The sequence below is a fragment of the Python bivittatus genome, unplaced genomic scaffold, assembly GCF_059951505.1.
Source record: "Python bivittatus isolate LINGU-HERP-01145 unplaced genomic scaffold, Pbiv_v1 ctg000570_np1212, whole genome shotgun sequence".
NCBI lineage: Eukaryota > Metazoa > Chordata > Lepidosauria > Squamata > Pythonidae > Python > Python bivittatus.
Window position 1 is genome coordinate 2,990,337 of NW_028277097.1, and position 21,337 is coordinate 3,011,673.

The window sequence follows — 21,337 nt, forward strand, 5'->3', positions numbered from 1 at the left end:
ACAAAGCAAAGCAAAACAAAAAGCCAAAAACAAGGTTGTCAAACTGAATTGTCCCCCAAATAATCCACAGTCTCAAACAAAGAGAACTACTAGTTATGGCTAACCAGTTCATCAGTCACTCATCATACTGAGCCATAATGTTGTTTAATTTTGTTTTAGTGCAATGTATTTGGCACACCTTATTTTGTGGCTCAGTGTTCTGCATGAATCAAGTAATTATGGCTGGTTCAGCAAAGCATGATAAAAACATGGCCTAGTTCAATGGGCCAATCTAGTCAATGATCAGAATATTTGTATTAATTTATAGAAACATAGCACTTTCAAGTTTTAAAGTTGTCTCCTTGATGAAAAGTGCCATCGTTCCAAATGAGAGGCTGGACAAAATGTAAGAGAATGCTCACCTTTCAAAACTAGAACCTAGTAGATTCTGCAAGGAAAAAAATAGCTAAAAGATGCCAGAGGAACTTGCAAGACTAACCCATTTTTGGCAACAAGATTAGAAGGGCCATAACAAGAAAACAAGCCGAAGTAGAAAGTCTTGGCAGATGGAATGTGTGACCATGCAGGAAATTGCATCCTCAGAATGTGCCATTAAAAGCAAAAGATTAGCTGGCCTACACAGTCTGCCACTTGCTCAGGAAGGGGATACAGTGGGAGAGTTCCTTCAAAATCTAGGTTAGTATCTACCTGTTTGATGTCTGAAGACTGCATCTTTCAGCTCTTGCACTCTAGCATCAGAAAAAGGCAGATACATCCAAGAAACACTGCTTTCTTGATTTTCTAAGCTAGAGGATGCTTACTCTAGACTCCAGGTTTCTAACCATAAATATGTATCTGAAATACAACTGGTAGATAAGAATTTGAAAATTTCAACAGGCTGATAACAGAACTCTTAAAGCTATTATCCAACCCAGTTAAATCCACTTAAATACAATTGTTCAGAAGGCTTAAGTGCACAATGTTGCATTATGTTTTGAGAGCAGTTGACCCTAAACTGCAACTGTGGCAAGCCAAGACTAACACTGATAACCACATAATTATTTCAGAAACAAATCAATAATTAAAAGGAAATAATCAAACCTTGCATTATCATCATGCTGCTTTCACACATAAAGTTAAACCAAGATTTTTTAAAGCATGGTTCACTGAACAAGACGTATTGCCATGGTTTGCACATTATGCTATGCCATAATGACTGGATTCACACATCATTATACACTAAAAATAAACAAACTACGGCACTGAGTGTTTCGGCCGAAAAGAAACTCAGTATGGAAAGTTACTCATTTCCCATGAAAAGAAACAAGAAGTTCTGGACAAGAATTAGTTTGTGGTTACTGGCATTTGAAAGAATTCCACTGAAAATAGCAGCAACTTGAGAAATGCAGCTATATAAATTCCTATCCCAAAACTAAGTAAATAAGCTACATATGTATTCCCATTTGCCTCCTTATCAATTCTAAGATGCATGTAGCATCCAACATTTCCGAGAAAAATCCAGAGACAAAGCTTACTAATAGTGTCACAGCAACAAATCTGATCAATACCTCCAAACTATTGCCGAAGTATTTTAAATGATTTCTTAAGTTATATATGTGTGTAATCATTTAAAATACTTGAGCAATAGTTGCTCAACTATTATCACAAAATTCAATGGAGGAATTTTTTTTTTTTTTAAATCATCTGCTATATTCCCTTCTAACCTGTTCTTCAGGACTGTTTCACTGTCATTTTGGATCTCAGGTGATACCTTTCTTTCAGCTAATAGACTGATGTGGTTCTCAGATAATATCAAGTCAAGATTTTAAATAATCATTTGTTGAACAATTCATAATGGCTTAGTTTACATACATAATCCGATCCCATTATAAGTAGGTTCATATATCATACTAAAGCAAAATATTTACAGTTTAAAGGTTTGTGTCAACAAAGTCATATATAAAATTAGTAGATCTGTGTTAGTAAAAAATGCAAGGATGTCTGTCTTTGCTATAAATCTGTATGGGTAGTTTGGCCTTTTTAAAATATAACCCAGGCATCTTTTCATATTGCTGCAGAGAGACGTGCAACATCTTTCTACATCAAAACAACACTGGTAATAGTGGTGACTGAGGGTGGTGTTGGTAGTTAAAAGAAAGTCAAGATGGTGACTGCAACTGCATGATCAAAACCCAACCCTTTATACGTGTCATGCATACAATGCTCATAAAAAGGGGGTGGAGCTTCAACTGGCATGTTTTAAATTTGCTTTACATATTTATATATTAGTCGTTATAGACTTACAAATCTGAATCTATATCTACATATGGAACATATTCACATGACAAGCACTTTAATGAGATAGTAGAAATTACTACTGAGCTTCACTGGGTTTCTAACCAAAACGCTTCACTTTCTTGTCTGATTAGCAGCAGCATTTAAATCAGGAAGACTAAGAACTGCTGTAATTTCTCAGAAAAAAGTTCCTACATTAGCGTTTGTATTTAGACAAGCATAATACAGAACGTGTACATTCATTAAAATACTGGCTCCAGACACCATTTTCTTGGACAAGTAAAACTGCAGCACTTACTCATTTGTGCTAATATGATTCCTTCTTCATATACTCCATATTCATGTTATTTTATTGTGGGAAATTAAAAACAAGGCAGACTCTTTCCCCATTATCTGACTGCCCCTCCTTGAAGACTATGATTCTTCAGCTGTCATTTAGACAGCACTTTTTTTAAAATTCAATTTTTTAAAAATACATTTCAGCAGATAAAAAGACAGTGCAAGTTTACGCACACATTGTAGAGCAGCAGAAATGATTGGGAAAGTACCTCAATATTTTTTTCCCCATACACTGCAAAGGACTATTTAGCAGATGGCAACCTTTATTGACCATGGCTGCTCTTGAAAGCTAAGCAGGCTCTGCCCAAATTAGGATTGGATGGAAGAGCACCTGAAAACTTCATAGCTGAGAAGTAGTTAATAAGCAATTTCCAAATGTGATTAGAAAAAGAAGTATGCAAACTTTTAAAGGCGCCAACTGCAGTTTAAGCAAGATACTCCCTTGTCTCCCAGTGCTCAAAACCCACTGGAGACCACATCTTGCGGTCTCCTTGCGAGGAGCAACTGTCTGGAGCACTTGTGGGCAATCTCCCATCCACTCTTTGTCCAGAGAGGTTCGAAGAGCCGGTTTACTCACCGGCTCTTCGTTCTTTGCCATAGTTGTTGGCTCCACTTTTTGCAGAGCCGTCTTCAGTCTGCCATTTCTTCCTCTGGAAGTGAAGATCACCTGAAAATTTCAGAGCAGTTGGCCAAATTGGGAAGTTAAAAAAAAAAAAAAACTTAGAATGGCACACTGTTAAGAAACATCATAGATTCAATCAGCAGGAGTCAAGCTTGACTTAAGAAAGTCTTAACATTTTTATGATCAACATAAAATTACATGTTTTGGTCAACATGCAGAAAGTCAAAGTTACCTTTATTGTGCGTAATTAGCAATGTACTTTTCTAGAATTTTACCAATTACATTTTTAAAAGTTGGAATAAAAACATAAGGGTTTTACCTTCCTTAAAAAAGAGTTTTAATAGAAAAAAAAATTATTTGGGCACAGGCCACCCAACCTCCATGCCTGTATGCTGTTATGTTGCTACTGACTCTGCAAGCAGGAAGACTGGAGCAATTTTAACATATGGTGTGAAAATTTTCCTCAACTATATGCAAATGTACATCTGTACAGTATCAAGCCAGAAGAATATCGTTTCTCTAAATTTAGAACCAATTTAAATATACCATAACTATGGAGTAGGGAAATAATTAGATGTTATTTTTCTGTTGAGTTGAATTGGATCAGTTGGATTCAGTAAGGTTTTTTTTTTTTTTTAATTGTACAGCTCTACATGTAAAAGGCCAGTCTAAACAACTTGTAGAGCTGTAATTAGATTGATTTACTAGAACCTGGTGAATGTATCAGGTTCCAGAACACATCCAGAAAACATTCTAATAACACAGAAATAGGTTAATTCTAAAAACTTTCCCCAGCCACTACTGTAATGACAAACGCATACCTGAAACACTACAAAAGGAAAGTGATAGAGGGTATGGAAGTTCTAGACTGAGGAAAATGAAGTTGAGTAAAATACCTTTTCCAGCATCTCATTGTGTCAGGGCCTTAATTAACATTTTCACATAGTGGGCTCTTACCCTCTAAATAACAGGAATCATGAGCACAAAATATGCTAATATACAGTACATGTATTTTCTTCCAACCAACAAATAGCTTCATTGAATGGTAATGGCTCCTGGCAATTAGCAAATTTCAAGTGACAATGTGGGCCCATGTTTAGAATCAAATAAATCAACTGCCAGAAAAATCTTCCAAACAGACACATGCATGCAAGCATTACTCATTGATCCTTTAGTTGTATCCCACTGATATAATTCAGTATCCTTTTATTAGATAAATGGTCCAAGTTTCTATCCAAAAACGTGTTACATGGAAAGATTTTATGCTGACATATTAAGAAAGGAAATACAGCAATGCTGCATTGTTGCTTGTGTACTTAAGGTTCTGGTAAAAATAATAAATAGTATTTTTTAATTAGCACAGAGTCTAAAATGATTTTAAATTTTGTTGGTGTTGTTTTACCAACATTTATCATAATATCTAGTGTGCAAGTTACATGACTAGTTATTTTTCAGTCACTATGAGGTTTGAAATCAAGCCCTATCAGAGGTGCCAACCCTTCATTCAATCAGTCATAAAAATGTGATTTACTAGAAAAAAAAATGAAAAAATGCTAAAGGCACAAAATCGCATAGCTGCTCTAATAGGAATTTGTAAACAGAGAATTGGTTGAATTTAAGAAATTCAAACCAAAGAGAATTTTTAAAAGGCATATGAAGCAGGCTCTAGCCCACTTCCTTAAAGACCCAAAAGTTTTGAGGTCTACAGCATATGCACTAAAATACCATATTTCAAAAAAGCAATAAGGCAAATAGTATAATCATTATTTCAAAAAACATTATGATGGTAGTGTAGGCATTTTGGGTATAATTTAGTTACAATGTATAGTATAGTCTCTGCTATATATGCATAATTATTTCCTCCTTATGCAATTATTAGGTTCTGGAATTCAGAACAATTACAGAAAGAGTTTGCAAAATACCCTAAGAGGTTATTAGAGCAGCATTTGCCTCTGTTGTTGATTCCATCTGCAATCCAAGAAATATCCACCATATAAAGTCTACTAATTAAGCAACATTAAACGCTGTCATACTTGTGAAGAGCTTCTTCTAACTTTTGTGTCACTTTTTGAAAAAAAAGGATTTGCTGTTGTAAGAAATGCTGCATTTGTGATTTGAAGTCCCTGACTCGAATTCTATGGAAATGGTGAATCTCTGCCAGAGTGGCAAATGAAATAATGTTACAACGATCCTGAATCCCATCAGCCTTTTGGATTTCCATTTTTCCTTCTTCTACATGCCGCTTACTTTCCTTCACTTTGGTAAGGGCTCCTGTGCAATGGATAAAAATAACAAAAACAAAACAAAACTGGTATTAAAAGATGAAATATGACAAAATACATTAAACGATCTTACTAATTTCTAAAGAAATCTCAGATGGTTCTTACGCTTTATAAAAAAATAGACATTGCATGTATAAATAAATAGTTATTATCTTGTGTATTATAACCTGTCTGATTTGCTTTATTAAACAAACCCAGAGAAATTCAGTAGTTCAAACATCTGTTTTCCCTTGAATTTAAGATATGCTTGAATTGTCATTGCTTTTCTCTTTCAAAGTAGTAGGGAAATATTGTGGATATCAGTCTAAGATATTATCTCTTCACAAACTGTAATATTTTACCTGTATATACACATTTAAAAATAAGGAACAAAAATTAAGTAAAAGTGAACAAAAGCTTTATTAATATCATCCAAACATGTTTATTAAAATAAGAATTCTTTCTTCACTGAGAACATTTGGTATGGCTAGAGATGTTTTGAACAAACGAGTGAGATGACCACTCCCTGGAATTCTCTTATTTGCTTAAACAGACTTTTGGCTAACAATCTCTGACTTCATAGACTCTTTTAAAGTAAATAAGATCAAATTCTAAGAACCATCTAGAATCACATTGTAATTTCACAATGATCTGAAAAATATAACCATACTTTGGAATTCTCCTCATAGTTCCATTCAATTTATTTTGCAACTCTTCTAGATTAGCCATTAAAAATGTTAAGTGCTGACCACATTTTAGTACATCTAAGTCTGCAGCTAAATTTGTACATTTCCAAACTCAGAAAGACATACAAATCAAAAATTTGTCCCAGCTTCTCTCAATCTATTTTTTTTTTAAATAGTGGGCAAAAACATCCCCACATAAATCAACAGTGCCCCACAAGTCTCCTGTCAGAGATTAAGGTATGCTGGGACTGGAAGAAACACAACTCTGAAAGGTAGCCCCTGGAATCAATATCTCCCCAACCAGCCTTATATTAAAGCCATTTTAATATCAAGTAGCCATAATAGGATTTTAATTACTGGCTCCACAGCAGGGCTATCTTACCTCTTTGATTATAAAAAGATGCAGCTTCCACTAAAGTAAGCCAAACTGCCTCCTGAGTCTTAGAAGCAGAATATGTGAGAAATGTATGGAACAAGTCAGCTTGTTAGAGCAGTTGCTTTAAATCTTTTAAAACTTTCCAAGAGAATTTGCTGAAAAAGCTCTTTCAGACTGCTGAAGAGTCTCTTTCACGTAGTCAGTTCATAAAAACTTTGCTGAGATACAGTGGTGGCCAAATTTCAAGGAACTTCATCATTCTGAATTTATTACCGAGGAGCACATACAAGTTTCTAAATAGTGTCAAGATCTCCAAGGCCCCTAGAACTCAGTTTGGAAATCCTTTTGTTGTACTACACTAGATGAAGGATGGGATGACAATATAAAAGTAAAAACTGATTGGTTCTGCAAAAAAAGTTAGTGTCCTAAATTTGTAAAATATTTACCACAAGTGTTGATAAGAATGAACTGGTTAGACGTTATTTTCACATTTCCTATACACTGTTTTAAAAAAATATAGATCAGTGTTTCTCAACCTTGGCAACTTGAAGACGTGTGGACTTCAACTCCCAGAATTCCCCAGCCAGCCATGCTGGCTGGGGAATTCTGGGAGTTGAAGTCCACACGTCTTCAAGTTGCCAAGGTTGAGAAACACTGATATAGATCATATCTTCAAAAATGGGTATCATAAAAAGAGTCCTATCACTGATCTCAAGTTGGTTTTAGGCTTGAGTTACACTCAGTATCTGAATGTTTAAAGACAGACATTTGTAAGCCTGACTTATTTTCTATTTTTCTATGCATTGAACAAAGCCATAGGCTTACCTACTATGTGCTCTAATGGCACTTAAAATGTTTTTTTTTAAATCTGAAATTAGGAAATCCATGGCATCTTACCTCTTTTCATTATTAACCACTGATAATTTAAGACTGTAATCCCATTTGCCATAGAAAATCTGATTGCAAAATATAAAGCTACATGGCCATGCACAGACCAGCTACTCTAAGTGAATATCTACAGGAAGGTATGATGCAACTGACTAAAACAGCCTCACCTGCCCTTTCTTAATGACATTCCCTTTCCCTTCCTTATTGCAAGTAGTGTTCTGTCTTGACTAATTGAGTATATATTATTCTTAACAGTAGTTCTCTTTTCAGAAAAGTGAAAACTAACGTCTTATTTTTTGGCTTACCAGTGTGTTGCTGGTAATAGTTTTCAGACCCAGATAAGGTTAACATTGCAGTGCTATGGGAGCTTAATATAGTTCTTACTGTTATGACAAATTTAAAAATATAAGAGAATTGTTTTTGAACTTCTTTCTTTTCTTAAAAATAACAGTTTCATTAACTTTTTAGTAAGGTGTGGGATGACGTGCAATCTCAGTCTCAATGCTTACAGCTTGGAAAGCCCAGCTTTTTTGCACTACAAACTCTCCACAATCCCATCAAAAACATTCTTGTACCATTCAAGAGTAGAAACAGATAAGAGATCTGTACCTAGTTCACACATCTGGTTTTGATAGTTACAGTAATACTGAGACAAATCACCAGGCCCAAAACACAAAGCTGTTAGATACTATGAGTTGCTGAGAGGAGCAGATCTGACAATGAGTGAACTGAATTGGATTCCATGTAGTTACTGTGTTTTTTCTGCACTCAGACTCCAAAGTTATTGAATATTAATTCCTGAAGAACCACTTTCCCTAAATTTCAGATTACTGAAAAGTCAGAGATAGTACATATGCACACAGTACACTAAGATATGAATTGTTACTTGAATGCCTTTGCTGGAAGCAATAGCCTACATATTCTGCACTATAGGACAGATTAAATATGACAAAAGAAATAGGTAAATTCAGGTTTTTAAATTAAAGGCATATGCAGTGTTTTTTAACTAACAAAATTTATTTAATGATAAATTTGTATCTATTTATTATCAAAGAGGTTAAGATTGGGACGACTACTAAGATGGTGAAAACCAAATCTTATGAGAAATAGTTAAAGGAAATGGGTAGGGTTAGCCTGCAGAAGAAATGACAGAGAAGAGATATGATAGCAGTTGTCAGATAACTTTAAAAGATTGTCATTTAGTGGAAGCAGGAGATTGTTTTCTGTTGCTCTAGAAGGCAGAAATGGAACCAGTGAAATGACAGGAGCAGATTCAGGTTAGCCATTTTTTGTCTTGAATGATAACATTTGTTACATTTCTACTCTTTGATATACTGCTATTATTCCAAAACAAATCTCTAAACTATACTTTCCAGTATTCTTACTTCAGCTTCAATCCAAATAATTTCATTCCTTTACCATGTGTATTCATGAGCAAACATATGCTTGAACTACGTAATCAAAGCAAAGATACCTTTTCCTAAGCTGATACTCATCAAATAGTCATCATTCTCATTCATTCTTGGGTTTCCAAATGGCCCAATCGCTTTTTCTGTACTCTCTAATTTTGTTCCCACTCATCCATTCATGTTGCCTAGTATAATTTTTTCCCTTGGATTGAATTTATTTAGAATGTTTTTCCAAAAGTAATCTCTGCTTTTTCCAGGTGACAGTTGCCTGTTATGCTCCAATGAGCATAACATGAGCTGGTGATAATGGAGCCATGAACATCAAAAGGGAGGTGTCAAAATATGCCAAATGGTTGGTGCAGAACTGTGATCGAAGCTTCGCCCCCCTGGGTACATAAATGCAACATCCGTGCACCCCAAAAAAGGGGCAGGCTTAGATTTATTTGGTAAATTTATATACCACCCACCTCACATATGTGACTCTGATCAAAGTCTAGATCATGATGCCACCATCTCAACCCCGCCCCCTTATGTGGATGCCGCTGAATGGGACACCCCTCTTTATTATAGGATGAATCTAGTTGCAATAATCAGAATGAAATTACTTCCTGCAAATTTTACTTACATTACACTTTGACATATGTATGAGATTTTTTTCAAGATATCCCTCAATGACAAGGCACCTTTAGGCACAATCCATTGTGATTTATACCTGTAATCGGCACAGCCAATAGATATACCAGATATACCAATTTAGAATGACATATATAACTCAGGAAGCTTATACGCTAACTTTGGAGGATTAAAAAAAAAAAATTGAATATGAAATTAAGAACTGGCTGAACAGAGAGTAAGTACAATGACTTCATTTCATGGGATCATGCATTTAGGCTTAATTAGTTAACCAGGTGAAGTGTATGGCTGCTAGTGAACCCTTCTTTCCCCAAATCCTCTGCATCTGTCAAAGAACTTGGAACACATAAAATATATCCTATATTTATGAAAGTCATACTTATGCCCTTTCTGCCTATTACAGAACTTAATGCAAAACGAAAGCTCCATTGCTTAAAGCTAGTAAAGGGAAGAGTAGAAAGTTTCTCATGCCACCTTAAGAAGTATAGCTTAGGGGAAAATATTGTGCCAGTAGAAGATGTCAGAAATGTATTTACACAGACAATGCCTCATTTTTGAACAGGTACATTATTGGAAAAGTTTCAGTTAGTTTGAACATTATTTAACAAAGTAAAGTAAAGTAAAGTAAAGTAAAGTAAAGTAAAGTAAAGTAAAGTAAAGTAAAGTAAAGTAAAGTAAAGTAAAGTAAAGTAAAGTAAAGTAAAGTAAAGTAAAGTAATCTTTATTGTCACTGTACTTTATTTATTGTCATTTATTTATTTATTTATTTATTGTCATTATTTATTTATTGTCATTGTACGCGGTGGCGCAGCGGCTTAATGATGCTGAAAGTTGCCGGCCAGAAATGGTCGACGCTTCAGTGGTTCGAGTCCAGCCTTCGTGTTAAACAGGGTGAGCTCCTGTTTCCTCCCCAGTTCCTGTCAACCCAACAGGTCGAAAACTCACGTGAGTAGATAAATGGGTACTCTCACTCCGGTGGGAGGAAAAATGCTGGCGGCGCCTTGCAAAAAGGAGTTGGGAGCAGTTGCCGGTAAGCGCGAAAAAAAAAAACCCGCACGCGCCCAAAAAGGGCGCAAAGCAACGGAAACTCTGCCTCCTGCGCTCGCCAGCTGGGCTCTGCCCTAGGAAGGAGGCTCTGGCAAACCACTTCCGAAAAACAATTGCCTTGAAAACTGCAAGGACTCGTCCAAGCAGTCACTGCAGGGTCAGCAATGACTGAGCGCAGACAAAAGAAAAAAAAAAACTTCTCATACAACGAAATTAAATGCCACCCCAGTGCAGCTTTAAAAATATAAAAACCATGGAACACATAAAACACATAACACACATAAAACACAACCTTCACATTCCATATTGCACAACCCCTGATGCTGCATTAATACTGCACTATATGGTAGAGTTCAGTATAGTTACAGCTCTAAGATAAAAGCTATTCTTCAGCCTATTCGTCCTTGTTTTCATTATCCTGTACCGTCTGCCAGATGGTAATAGTTCAAAAAAAGAATGTCCCGGGTGGGATGGATCCTTAAGAATGTTTTGAGCCTTCTTAAGGCAGCGGGAACTATAAAGTTCTTCCAAAGAGGGGAGAGGGCAACCAATGATCCTCTGGGCAGTGGTGGTAACCCTCTGGAGAGCTTTCCTATCTGCCACTGTGTAGTTAGCAAACCATACACAGGTGCAGTAGGTTAAAATGCTCTCTATAGTACAGCAGTAGAAGGTCACCAGCAGTTTTTCATTCAGTTGTTGTTTCCTGAGAAGTCTCAGGTAGTATAATCTCTGCTGGGCCCTCTTAACCAAGGCTGCAATATGAGTGCCCCAGGTCAGGTCCTCCTTTATGGTAACACCCAGAAGCTTAAAACTGGCCAACCGCTCCACTCGGCCTCCATTGATAACCGGGGGCTGGACATCTAATCTATTCCTTCTATAGTCCACTATAAGCTCCTTGGTCTTAGTGTAATAAATATGCTAAAACCAAGTTTTCATCAACAGCACTGGGGGTCCCCGTCTTTTAACCCTGTATATTTTTTGTCAAGTTTTTTTTTACTGTTTTTATCACATTTTATTTGTAAACCGCCTAGAGTCACTTATACTGTGAGATGAGTGGCGTATAAATTTGATAAATAAACTTCAGTCTTCAACTTCAGAACTGGCATGTACCAAAGTATAAGCTACCAAAATAAAATAAATCAGGGGAGGGGGAAGGCATTATCTATTAGTCTTAAAGACTGCTTTTCCATTTTATCAAAAATGTAATCAAGACACGAAAAACAAATTATAGACTTAAACAGATGTTTACCATATGTCTTTTATGGCAGGCATACAAAACACTTTTAACTGGCATTAAACATGTTTCTTTTTTTAAAAAAAATCTTAAACAGCTTACTTACATTGTGATCACAATCAGGTGTATTGTCAATCAACTACTGGCAGCATGTGATACTGTCAGGTATTTAGTGCAATTTCCTTTAATGCTTCTGGGATGCAGTTTGGCCCTGGCTGGCCTTTTAAGTTGGCTAAGAGAAATGCCCTAATTCATACATTCCTCTAGTCATGTCCCAGCCACCTCTGCAAATAAACAAGACTGTCTGACAGCAACATTACTGTTTTCTCATTCATTCACATCTACCTAGGTAAACTCTGAGAATAACTGTCCCACTAATGGCAAGTATTCCATCCTACCATTTCTTTTTGTTTTATTGTCCTAAAATTAAAGTTATCAAGTTTTTCCAAGACTCAATTATTTTATAAATGATACAGCTTATATGAAGGAATAGCCTAATCAGCGGTGTCCCCTTGCATAGCCTATCTGATAGCCAGCTGCATTTCCACCAAGCACCAGTTTGTTTGTTTGTTTTTGTTTTGTAGACAGTGGTGCTGGATAACCCTGAGCAATGGATAGCTTTGGTACCCTTTAACCCCCTGGAATCAAAGTGCTGATCTATCTTTCTGTCCTTCTTAGCACAGCAGATTCCAGCTTTGTAACTCAGCGAGCTTTGAATTAAAGCAGACAGACAAAGGGGAAGGAAAAAGTATAGCCAATAATATACATGGAGGTGAGAAAACATGTACTGCTTTAGAACAAGAATATCATCTTATGATAAGCTCAGCGGTCCAAAGTTTCATTTTTGGACAGGAATGGAAAACTTTATATCTACCATCTTATGTATATGATCCTTCCATTGTTATTGCTTCAGAACAATTACTTTGTTCAATCACAATTTTCCCTTTACTTCTTTCCAGCATTCAAAGATTTTCCAGAAAGACTGCAAGTGAGGGAAGGAAGGAAGGAAAGGGAGAGAAAGAGAAGGAAGACATACGAAGTTCAGCTGTTGCTAGAAATAGCTAAGCAATAATAGTGATATTTACGTATATTTTATATGTCTTTTGAATCACAGTCCCATGTTAAAATTACAATGTAAATACAACAACAACAATAAGGTATAATAGTTATAAGCAACAAAATAATAATAGCTTAAAATAGAGAATTTACGTGTATAAAAGTCCTTGTGGGGTGTGGAATGGATAGAAAGGTAGGTGTTTGCCGAACTCTTTAGGAAGGTTGTTGAATGCTAATGTGTTACTAAACAAGGATGTGTTTTCCATGACAGCCTACCACCCTCACAGCAGATGGCAAAGTCACCTGCAGGACACCCTCCACTGAAAATTCTAATTCTGATGAACTGTATATGGAAACAAGCGGTCCTTAAAGAACCACTGGTCAAAAATAGTCAAAGTATGGTAAAAGATTAACACTAATTTGCCAGGTTCCTTTTTCTCTTCTTGTTATAATTTGTAGTAATGGTAGTAACACACACATACACACACACAAACTAACTCAAACCCAGCACTTTTAACTGAACTGGAAAGAAGAGCAAATGCAACTGGCATATCAAATATGTAATCTGGTCATGAAACCAAGACCTAGATCGTAATCCATCACCTGTATTAGCTGCATATTTTAAGAGTCCAACCTAGAAGTGAAAGCATGGGTAACTGAAGCCAGCGAATCTCTGAATAGTTAAAACCTGCCTTAACGAGTAAAAGGTGCTCCACCTGAAGTTTCTGAGGATGAACAGCAGTGGGGACGACTGACTGGATTTGTCACATCCAAGATACAGTAGAGATGAATAATTTTATCTTTATAATATTTTGTAAACATATGTGGTCTTTGAGGGTTTTGTTCATAAGATAAATTCTAAACTAGATGGATAGCCCAATGGGATGCAAATATGTCAGAAAAGAACTGAACATTTGCTGACCTTACTGGCTATGAATAGGCTCAATTATGAATTGTAACTTCGATTAGATTTTCCTGTCATTTGTGCTCTTCAATATTACTATTTGCTTCATTCCTCTCAACTCATCAAAACTAGGGAGTTGACTCAGCTCTGCTTAGACAGCAGTACTAATAATAATAAGCACTCTGCCCTAAGTTTACATCCATCCATTATAAACTGCATTTATTAAATATATGTTGTGCTCCTACCATGCTTGGACATATCATTATGGATTCCCTTGACAATCCATAATGTTGTGAAAAGCTGAAGGAAAAAGAGGAAGGGGATGACCAGTGACAAGGTGGATGGATTCAATTATGACAGCAGTGAGTACACCACTGAGAGAGTTAAAAGGCCAAGTTGAAGGCAAATAATTCTGGAAACTATCTATGTAGTAGATACTGACTTGACATACTAATACTAAATAGTATACTAAATACTATTTAAATAGTAAATAGTATTTAGTATATTAAATAGTATATTAATAAATAGATACTAAATGACATTTAGTGATGCATCTTTTCCTAGGTAACACAATTGTCCTCTGTACTTGCCACACAATCCCAATAAAGGGTGTTCTTGCTTTATGGTTATAGGTACTCAGAAGAACATTTGAAGTCCGAATCGAAAGAATTACAACTGCATTTTTACGAGATTTCCAAACTGTACTCTTTCCTCCAAGAAGGCATAGCCTAACATACAATACATACAGTTATTTTACGCCTTAAGTTTACTAAAGGCTTCTACTAAAGCAGTCTTCAAGTCTAAGTAGTAATATGAATTCTGACCTCGCATCTTCAAGTCTAGCACTTTATTGACTAATAACATCACAGCAGAAAGCATAAAGAATATTGCACATTTAAAAATATAATTAATGAAGTGCAAATTTTGGAACCTCTCAGATCCTCAGTCTCAGTACAGGTAGCCCTCATTTAGTGACTGCCTCAGACAGTGACCGTTTACAGTTATAATGGTGATGAAAAAGTAACTTTGTGACCAGTGCCCACATTTACGACCTTTGCAGGTCTCTAAATCAAAGGAAAGCTGAAGTAAAATTGTAAAATTGCAATGTTTTACATCACAACCGCTACACTTAACAGCTGAGTTGCTGGTCCCAATCATGGTCACCAAATGAAGACTACCTGTACTGATAAACCCTTATACAATCAGATGCTATGTGTGGATTTGAGCAAAACACTGAAATGTTCTTTAGCATCTAGATCATATCTGCTTAGTTTGCCATTAAGAGACAAAACTCAGTACCCAATGATGATTGTCTATTGATGACACATGACGACGTAATCATGCAGATGCCACAACTTATGTACTTGCAGCAGACATCCTGATACAATTATATAATGATAGCATTTGTATATTTACATCATTGCACACTTATCACTTTGGTATCATCACTTCATTGCGGAAACTGCTGCACCCAGTGCATACTAGTCCACCACCAATTCACTAAATAAATACCTATATATTCTGATGGTTTGTTCTTGTTTTTGCTAATCCACTTGAGACTGCAAAGCAGGGTGCAAAATGTGGATCACAGGTTGTGTGTTTAGCTTTACAAGATTCAATTTGTGAAGGTCTAATCTAGTGGCTTCTGTCTTGAGATGTCAGGGGGAAATTCTGCAAAGGGTTTACGTGTAAACACAGGATTTATGTGCATAAGTAGAGTGTTAACAGAATTAGTCCCAGGTAATATGACTCTCTTGCATAGACTAATTCTTCTAAAATGGGCTGATTTACAAGCCAGTCTAGAAACATCCATTGTTAGTCCCAACTAGCAATTTTATCAATTATCAAGTGGCTGGTATTGTCAGTAGATTAAGTATACATACTTAATACATGAAATTTGTACTTTGTATTTTTTTAAAAAAAATATTTTTAAGGTTAAAGAATATTTTGTAGGTATGCATACACACACACACACACACACTACACAAACATATACGCATACACATAAAATACACAAATACACATACACACACAACTGAAAATGCAAATATATATCTATATTTTGATGTCCTTCAAATTGTAGTAGATGTCCGAATGAACAGCATCAAGTTATTTTGTGCTAGATTACTGTAATAGTATTTAAATAATAATTGCACTGGCACTGGCTGTACAGGCCTTACCTTAAATGAGTTTGAAGAATGGCACTGAAATATAATACAGATCATATACTTGATTAAAGCAAGTATCCTTCAATTAGTTTATTATGAAAATAATTCTTCAAGAAAGAAAGAAAGACTGAGAAAAGCAATCCAGTTGCCTTTCTTGCTCTCTTGTCAGGATGCCATAAGCAACCACTATGAAAATTTAATATCCAAACTAATGCTTAGAATAGTGGCCTTTTAGAGTGTCAGTTTTATATTGTAGAAATCAGACACTTATCCTTGAAAAATCTTTTACATTAAAAAGTACACTGATTCCAATATGTCAATAGCACCTATCATCATCTTTCTATCTATCTATCCACACAATCACAGTAGTCTTGCTATATTCATAAATGAATAACAGTCCTCTAATGCTGAAAAAAGGTATTAGTAATTACAATATATATTTCAACCTGCATTACTCAAGTTTTTAAACCATTATAGATAAATGACTCTTCACATTCCTCTTAGAGATTTTATTTCAACAGTCTGAATATCACCATTTTTCTCTTCCTTCTCAGTGTGTTTTGTTACATCAAGTGTTTCCATCTGCATGACAAAAAAATTCCTTAAATCAAATCCAATGCCAGCCACAGATGAAGGTTTTCCCCTCTTATCCTTCCTACTTATTCAGAAGAATACATTAACTAATTAAAACTACAAAGGGAAACCAGATACAAGAGTGACAAACATACAGTTATGAATTAAGAATTAATTTACAAATTTGTCTGTACAAAATTCTCATAGAATAGTTCTGAACTACAAAACATTAGAATTTATGTAATTTTTCACTAAAGTAACTGGCCCAGAAACTAAACATAGAATTTGATCCATGGGGAAAAAGCATACAAAGAAACAGAGATACAATGAGCCAAGAAATATGGCTCAAATCCAAATTAAATCTTCCACATTGACAAATTTAGATCAATGGAACTTGCTACTTTCAATTATAATGGATTTATAATACACAGTACTCTGGATCTTACCCCAAAGATACAAAATTGTTCATTACATAGCTAATCAAAAATGAGTAATTAATGAAGCAAACAATTCATATGTAGTCTGGAATCAATTAAGATATTTGTGGCTTATTTTTCCTTCCTAAAAAAATATGAAGATGCTCATAAGTTCCTGTGAAGAGCACTAGGCCTTCATGATAAATCAGACAAAATATTTTAAAATAACAATAAGGTACTTGAGCTTCAAGTTGCACACAAATTACATGAACAGACATCTACAGCAGCATTTTGTTTAAAGGAGTAGAACATTTTTAAAGGTATCCTTGCAAACTTGCTTCTAAACTTTAGTCTATTCTTGGAAAAGAAACCAAATAAACAAACTGATTCTAGATATACAATTGTACAAACATATTTTTATCACTAATGGAGGAGCCGCCTTCTCTTTGAACCCCAAACCCAGAGATCTCTCCACCTATTCTGCCTCTTCTGAACCCAAGCAAGCAAACAGTAATATCCACTCGTCGTCTCCTGCCACCATTGACATGTGATTTAAACATTTCCTGGCAGTGTTATTCTCTTACTGTAGCTACAGACTCTAATTTCAGGCACACAGGCAGAGTACATAAACCGACAGAACTGCCTATTTGTCAGATATGATTTTTGGCGCATTTTGTATTTCCCCAAAGCCAATCTGATCACTCGAGTCGCTTACTCTGTTCTCGTAAATTGAGCATCCATGATGGATGCTCAGGGCCCGTGGCTCCCTCAGATTTCACACACACAAAAATTGGCATTTGCCCAGAATGGCTCAACAGCCTTGTTCTCAGTCTTGTACTGGAACAGAATAAAAACAGGAAGAGTCTGTGATTTGTGACAGATACTGGGGAGCAGCAGTTATACTATGCTAATGAAGCCAGAGAAAGTAGGATTGAGTTTTCATGCATGAGTTGCAACTGTTACTTAAGAGAAAGAAATCATTTTTAAACTGGCAGTGAAAGTAGTGGTACAGCTAAATAATTTTAGACAGAGAACTGTCTTATATACAGGTCTGGGGTTAATGCGCGTGTATGGGGAGGTGCTGGCACGTCTCTATTATTGTGGTTGTTTTTAGTTGGGGCGTCTGGTTTTGTTTATATTTTTAACTGTTTTTACTATATACCAGGTTTTGTAAACTGGCCAAAGCTTGTTGGAGAGGGCGGCTATAACAAACTTAATGAAATAATGAAAAATAAAATACACGTAGGTGGAGGGTGGATCTTGAATGTCCACGTACATACACAACTGCTATTTCTCTTCTCTGTTCCTCAACTCCATTCTTTGTAAGAGCTTTCACATTCCAATTATATTTGAAGCCAAAAGTATTTGCCAGCACAGACAAATACGCAGCTTCACATTTAAATGAATATAATGAGGAAAAAGAGACAATGAGTATCTCTAGTCATATACATGCCTAGTTGTGTTGTGTGGTGACTGTTTTTTTGTTATTGTTAGCCACTGCTTTCATTATCTGTTAATTTCCAGATGATCAGTTAGGAGTTTCTTGAATTACAGGATCCAGAATTTTGGTCAAGAGCTGCACACCTTGCTGTGGGTAGAAAAGGTCCCCTCTCCCCCCTTGCTAAAAGCTGTTTTTCAAGACAAAAGAAAAACATTCTGCACGCCTTAGTCATCTGGAGCAGAGAAATACGGATTCAAGCCCTATTTTGGGGGAGGGGATGTCAGAGAATCCCTTCCCCAATACACACATACATACAATACTGCACAAGAAGTTACTTGTACACACATACAATACTGTACAGCAGTAACTAAGATGGTAAATTTACTTCTAAATCTTTGCAAGGGAAAATTGAGTAGAAGGCTCAATGTAGTTGGTTCCAGTTATGGGGACCCTGTCCTCTATCTCATCACTGGAAATCTCATGGTTCTGTAAAAATCATCTGATTGTTAATACAGTAGTATATATGGATTTAATGCAAGTCACTATGCTTAGAGGAGCTCAAGTCCAACTAAGTTTATGTAGGATTGCAACCTAAAATGTACTTCATCTGATGCAAAGTTGTTAGCTCACAGAATATTTTTTTCCTTCTGTGCCCCTGTACATATAAGTAGTGAAATCAAAAGATCAAAAAATCTAGAAAGCATTGCAAGAGTCAAATGGATAGTAATTTACACCACAATAAATCTATTACAGCTCGAAACACTTTTGTTTTTCTTAATAGACTGATGTGAATTACTCATCTGGGATGTTTTTATCAGTAAGTTTAAAAGAAAAACTCAGGAAAGGTTACATCAGGTTTTTTTTTTTTAAAAGGCATATTTATACAGTTAAAGCTTTACGTTACCTTTCTGGACATGGATTATGTCTGGGAAATTGGCCAGATGTCCCTGATACAGAGCTAATAAATCCATCACTGGGTCGAGGTCTTGTCTGGGTTGCTCTGCAAAGAGTTCACCAATAGCATCATAAGCTTCCCCAGTGAAGGAAATGGCCTGATTGAGGCCAACTGAAAAAGCCTGCTGGTCCATTTCAAAGGCTTGGCTGAGGCCCTTGAAGGAGTGTCCCACCTTCTGGTACTCCTTCTTGAACCCAGCAACCTGCTTGCGGGCAAACTCACTGATGGTCTGGTTCAACTGAATGGTGCTCTCATCCATCTTTTTGGTGAAGCTTTTGAAGCCATCTACTTTACTTTCTACTTCCTGCAGGTCCAGAGCAGCAGGGCCACCAGCAGGGACACTAATGGTCAGGAAAAAGTTAGCACCCACCATCTCATCCTTCTCAGCTTTGCGCTTGCCTTGTTTCCAGGCCTTCTCATCTGTGCTTGGACAGGTGAGGAAATGTTGGAAGGCATCACACTGGGCCAATACTGGATGGCTACACATATGGTCCATCCACCATGCTAAGCCTTTGCGGCGCTTGGAGATGAAGTCCTCCTCAAAACGGCCCGTGGCTTGTTTCTCTGGCAAATGGGGTACCGAGATGACCGGGAACTTCTCGACGAGACGGCCATAGAGCCAATCAAAGTGCTTGTAGCGCCGATGCACCTGCTGCCCCGTGTGGCTTGGCACCAGCTTGTAAGCAATGTAGCTCTTCATGCCCTTGAATTTGGTCTGCTTGGTGGGGTCTTCGATGGAGCACTGGAAAGGGTAAGGGTTCTCCTGCCACTCGGGCCCATAGGAGCCCAGCACTACGCAGAGCTTGTCCCCGTCCTTCACAAATCCGGACGCCTCGCCCAGCACAAAAGCCTCGCCTCCGGATTTCACGAAGGTGGAGAAGCGGTTCAAGTTGCGGCTCACGGTGGCCGAGCTCTTCGCGCCGCCGGCCGGGTGGTGCAAGGGGCCCCCGGGCTGGCTGCCCCGGGAGCTCAGCGACAGATCGGAGCGGGTGGAAAGGGAGTACCTGCTGGCGGAGCCGCCCGCCCCGCCGCCTCCCATCCCCGCGTTCTCGTAGTCCGGGTAGGCGCAGCCCAGGACGCCCGGCTCGTCCGCCACGGTGGAGCTGTCGTCCCAGTCATCGTCCCAGTCGTCGTCGCTGCCTTGGCTGGGCTGGTAAGAAGACCCGCCGTAGGCACGCGCCGTCTGGAAGGAGGAGAAGCCCGACGAGGCGGGCGGCGGCGGCAGCTGGAAGGGCTCGGCCACCGGCGGAGGGAGCTGGAGCTGCTGCTGCTGCGCGGGCGGGGGGTTGAAGGCGGTCGCCGGCGCCGCCAGGGGCTCGAAGCCGCCGGACGGCACGTTCGCGTAGCGGGCCGGGGCGGGCGCGGGCAGCGGGAGCGCCGGCTCGGCCGCCGGGGCTCGGATGACCTGCACGTAGGAGGCCGGGAAGAGGCCGCGGTCGCCGCGGCTGTTCACCCCCTCGAACCAGCCCTCGATCTCCTGGTCGCTGCACAGGCTCAGCACCTCGTGTTCGCGCAGCGAGATCTCGCCCGGGTTCTCCGACTTGAAGTCGTACAGCGCGCGGGCCCGCAGCAGAGCCATGGCCCCGCCGCCGCCGCCGCTCTGGTCGCCGCCCAGGCAGGCAGGGAAGCCGGCGGGCAGCCTCACAGCGCCGCCAAGCAGGCGCAGCTCGCGCACCCCGCCGGCCGGCCGGCCGCGCCTCCCGCCCCCTCCGGCGAGCCAACGGCCGGACGGCTTCCCTCTCCCGGGGCGCCTCCTCCGCCTTACCCCGAGCCCTCCTGCCTCTGCGCCGCTCCTCAGGGATGCCGGGGGGCGGGGAAGGGCAGCGCTCTCCTTCGGCGGCGGCGGCAGCAGCAGGCGCGCTCCCCAACCGAGCGCCTGAGTCCGGCTTCGCGGCGCCCAGGGAAGGGGCCGGGCCGGGGGACTGTCCCACGTCGCCAGTTTCGCTAATCCAGAGCCGAGAGGAAGGGGCGGGAAGCCGAGCCCAGAGCTGCCGCCCCCATCGATGGGGCCAGCGCGGCGGGCCGGTGCTTCGGGCTGGCTCCGCGGCGCGCCGT

At 38.7% G+C, this 21,337-nt stretch overlaps 1 protein-coding gene across 1 annotated transcript; it reads right to left on the reverse strand.

Moving 5' to 3' along the window:
- Positions 1–3,852: 3,852 nt before the first annotated feature.
- SNX18 (sorting nexin 18) lies at positions 3,853–21,167 on the reverse strand. Its single transcript, XM_007421346.4, has 2 exons — positions 19,232–21,167; positions 3,853–5,506 (listed from the first exon to the last, which is right to left on the reverse strand). The coding sequence occupies exons 1-2, from the start codon at positions 20,859–20,861 to the stop codon at positions 5,253–5,255; spliced, it is 1,884 nt and encodes a 627-aa protein (XP_007421408.2). The 5' UTR covers positions 20,862–21,167; the 3' UTR covers positions 3,853–5,252.
- Positions 21,168–21,337: the final 170 nt, after the last annotated feature.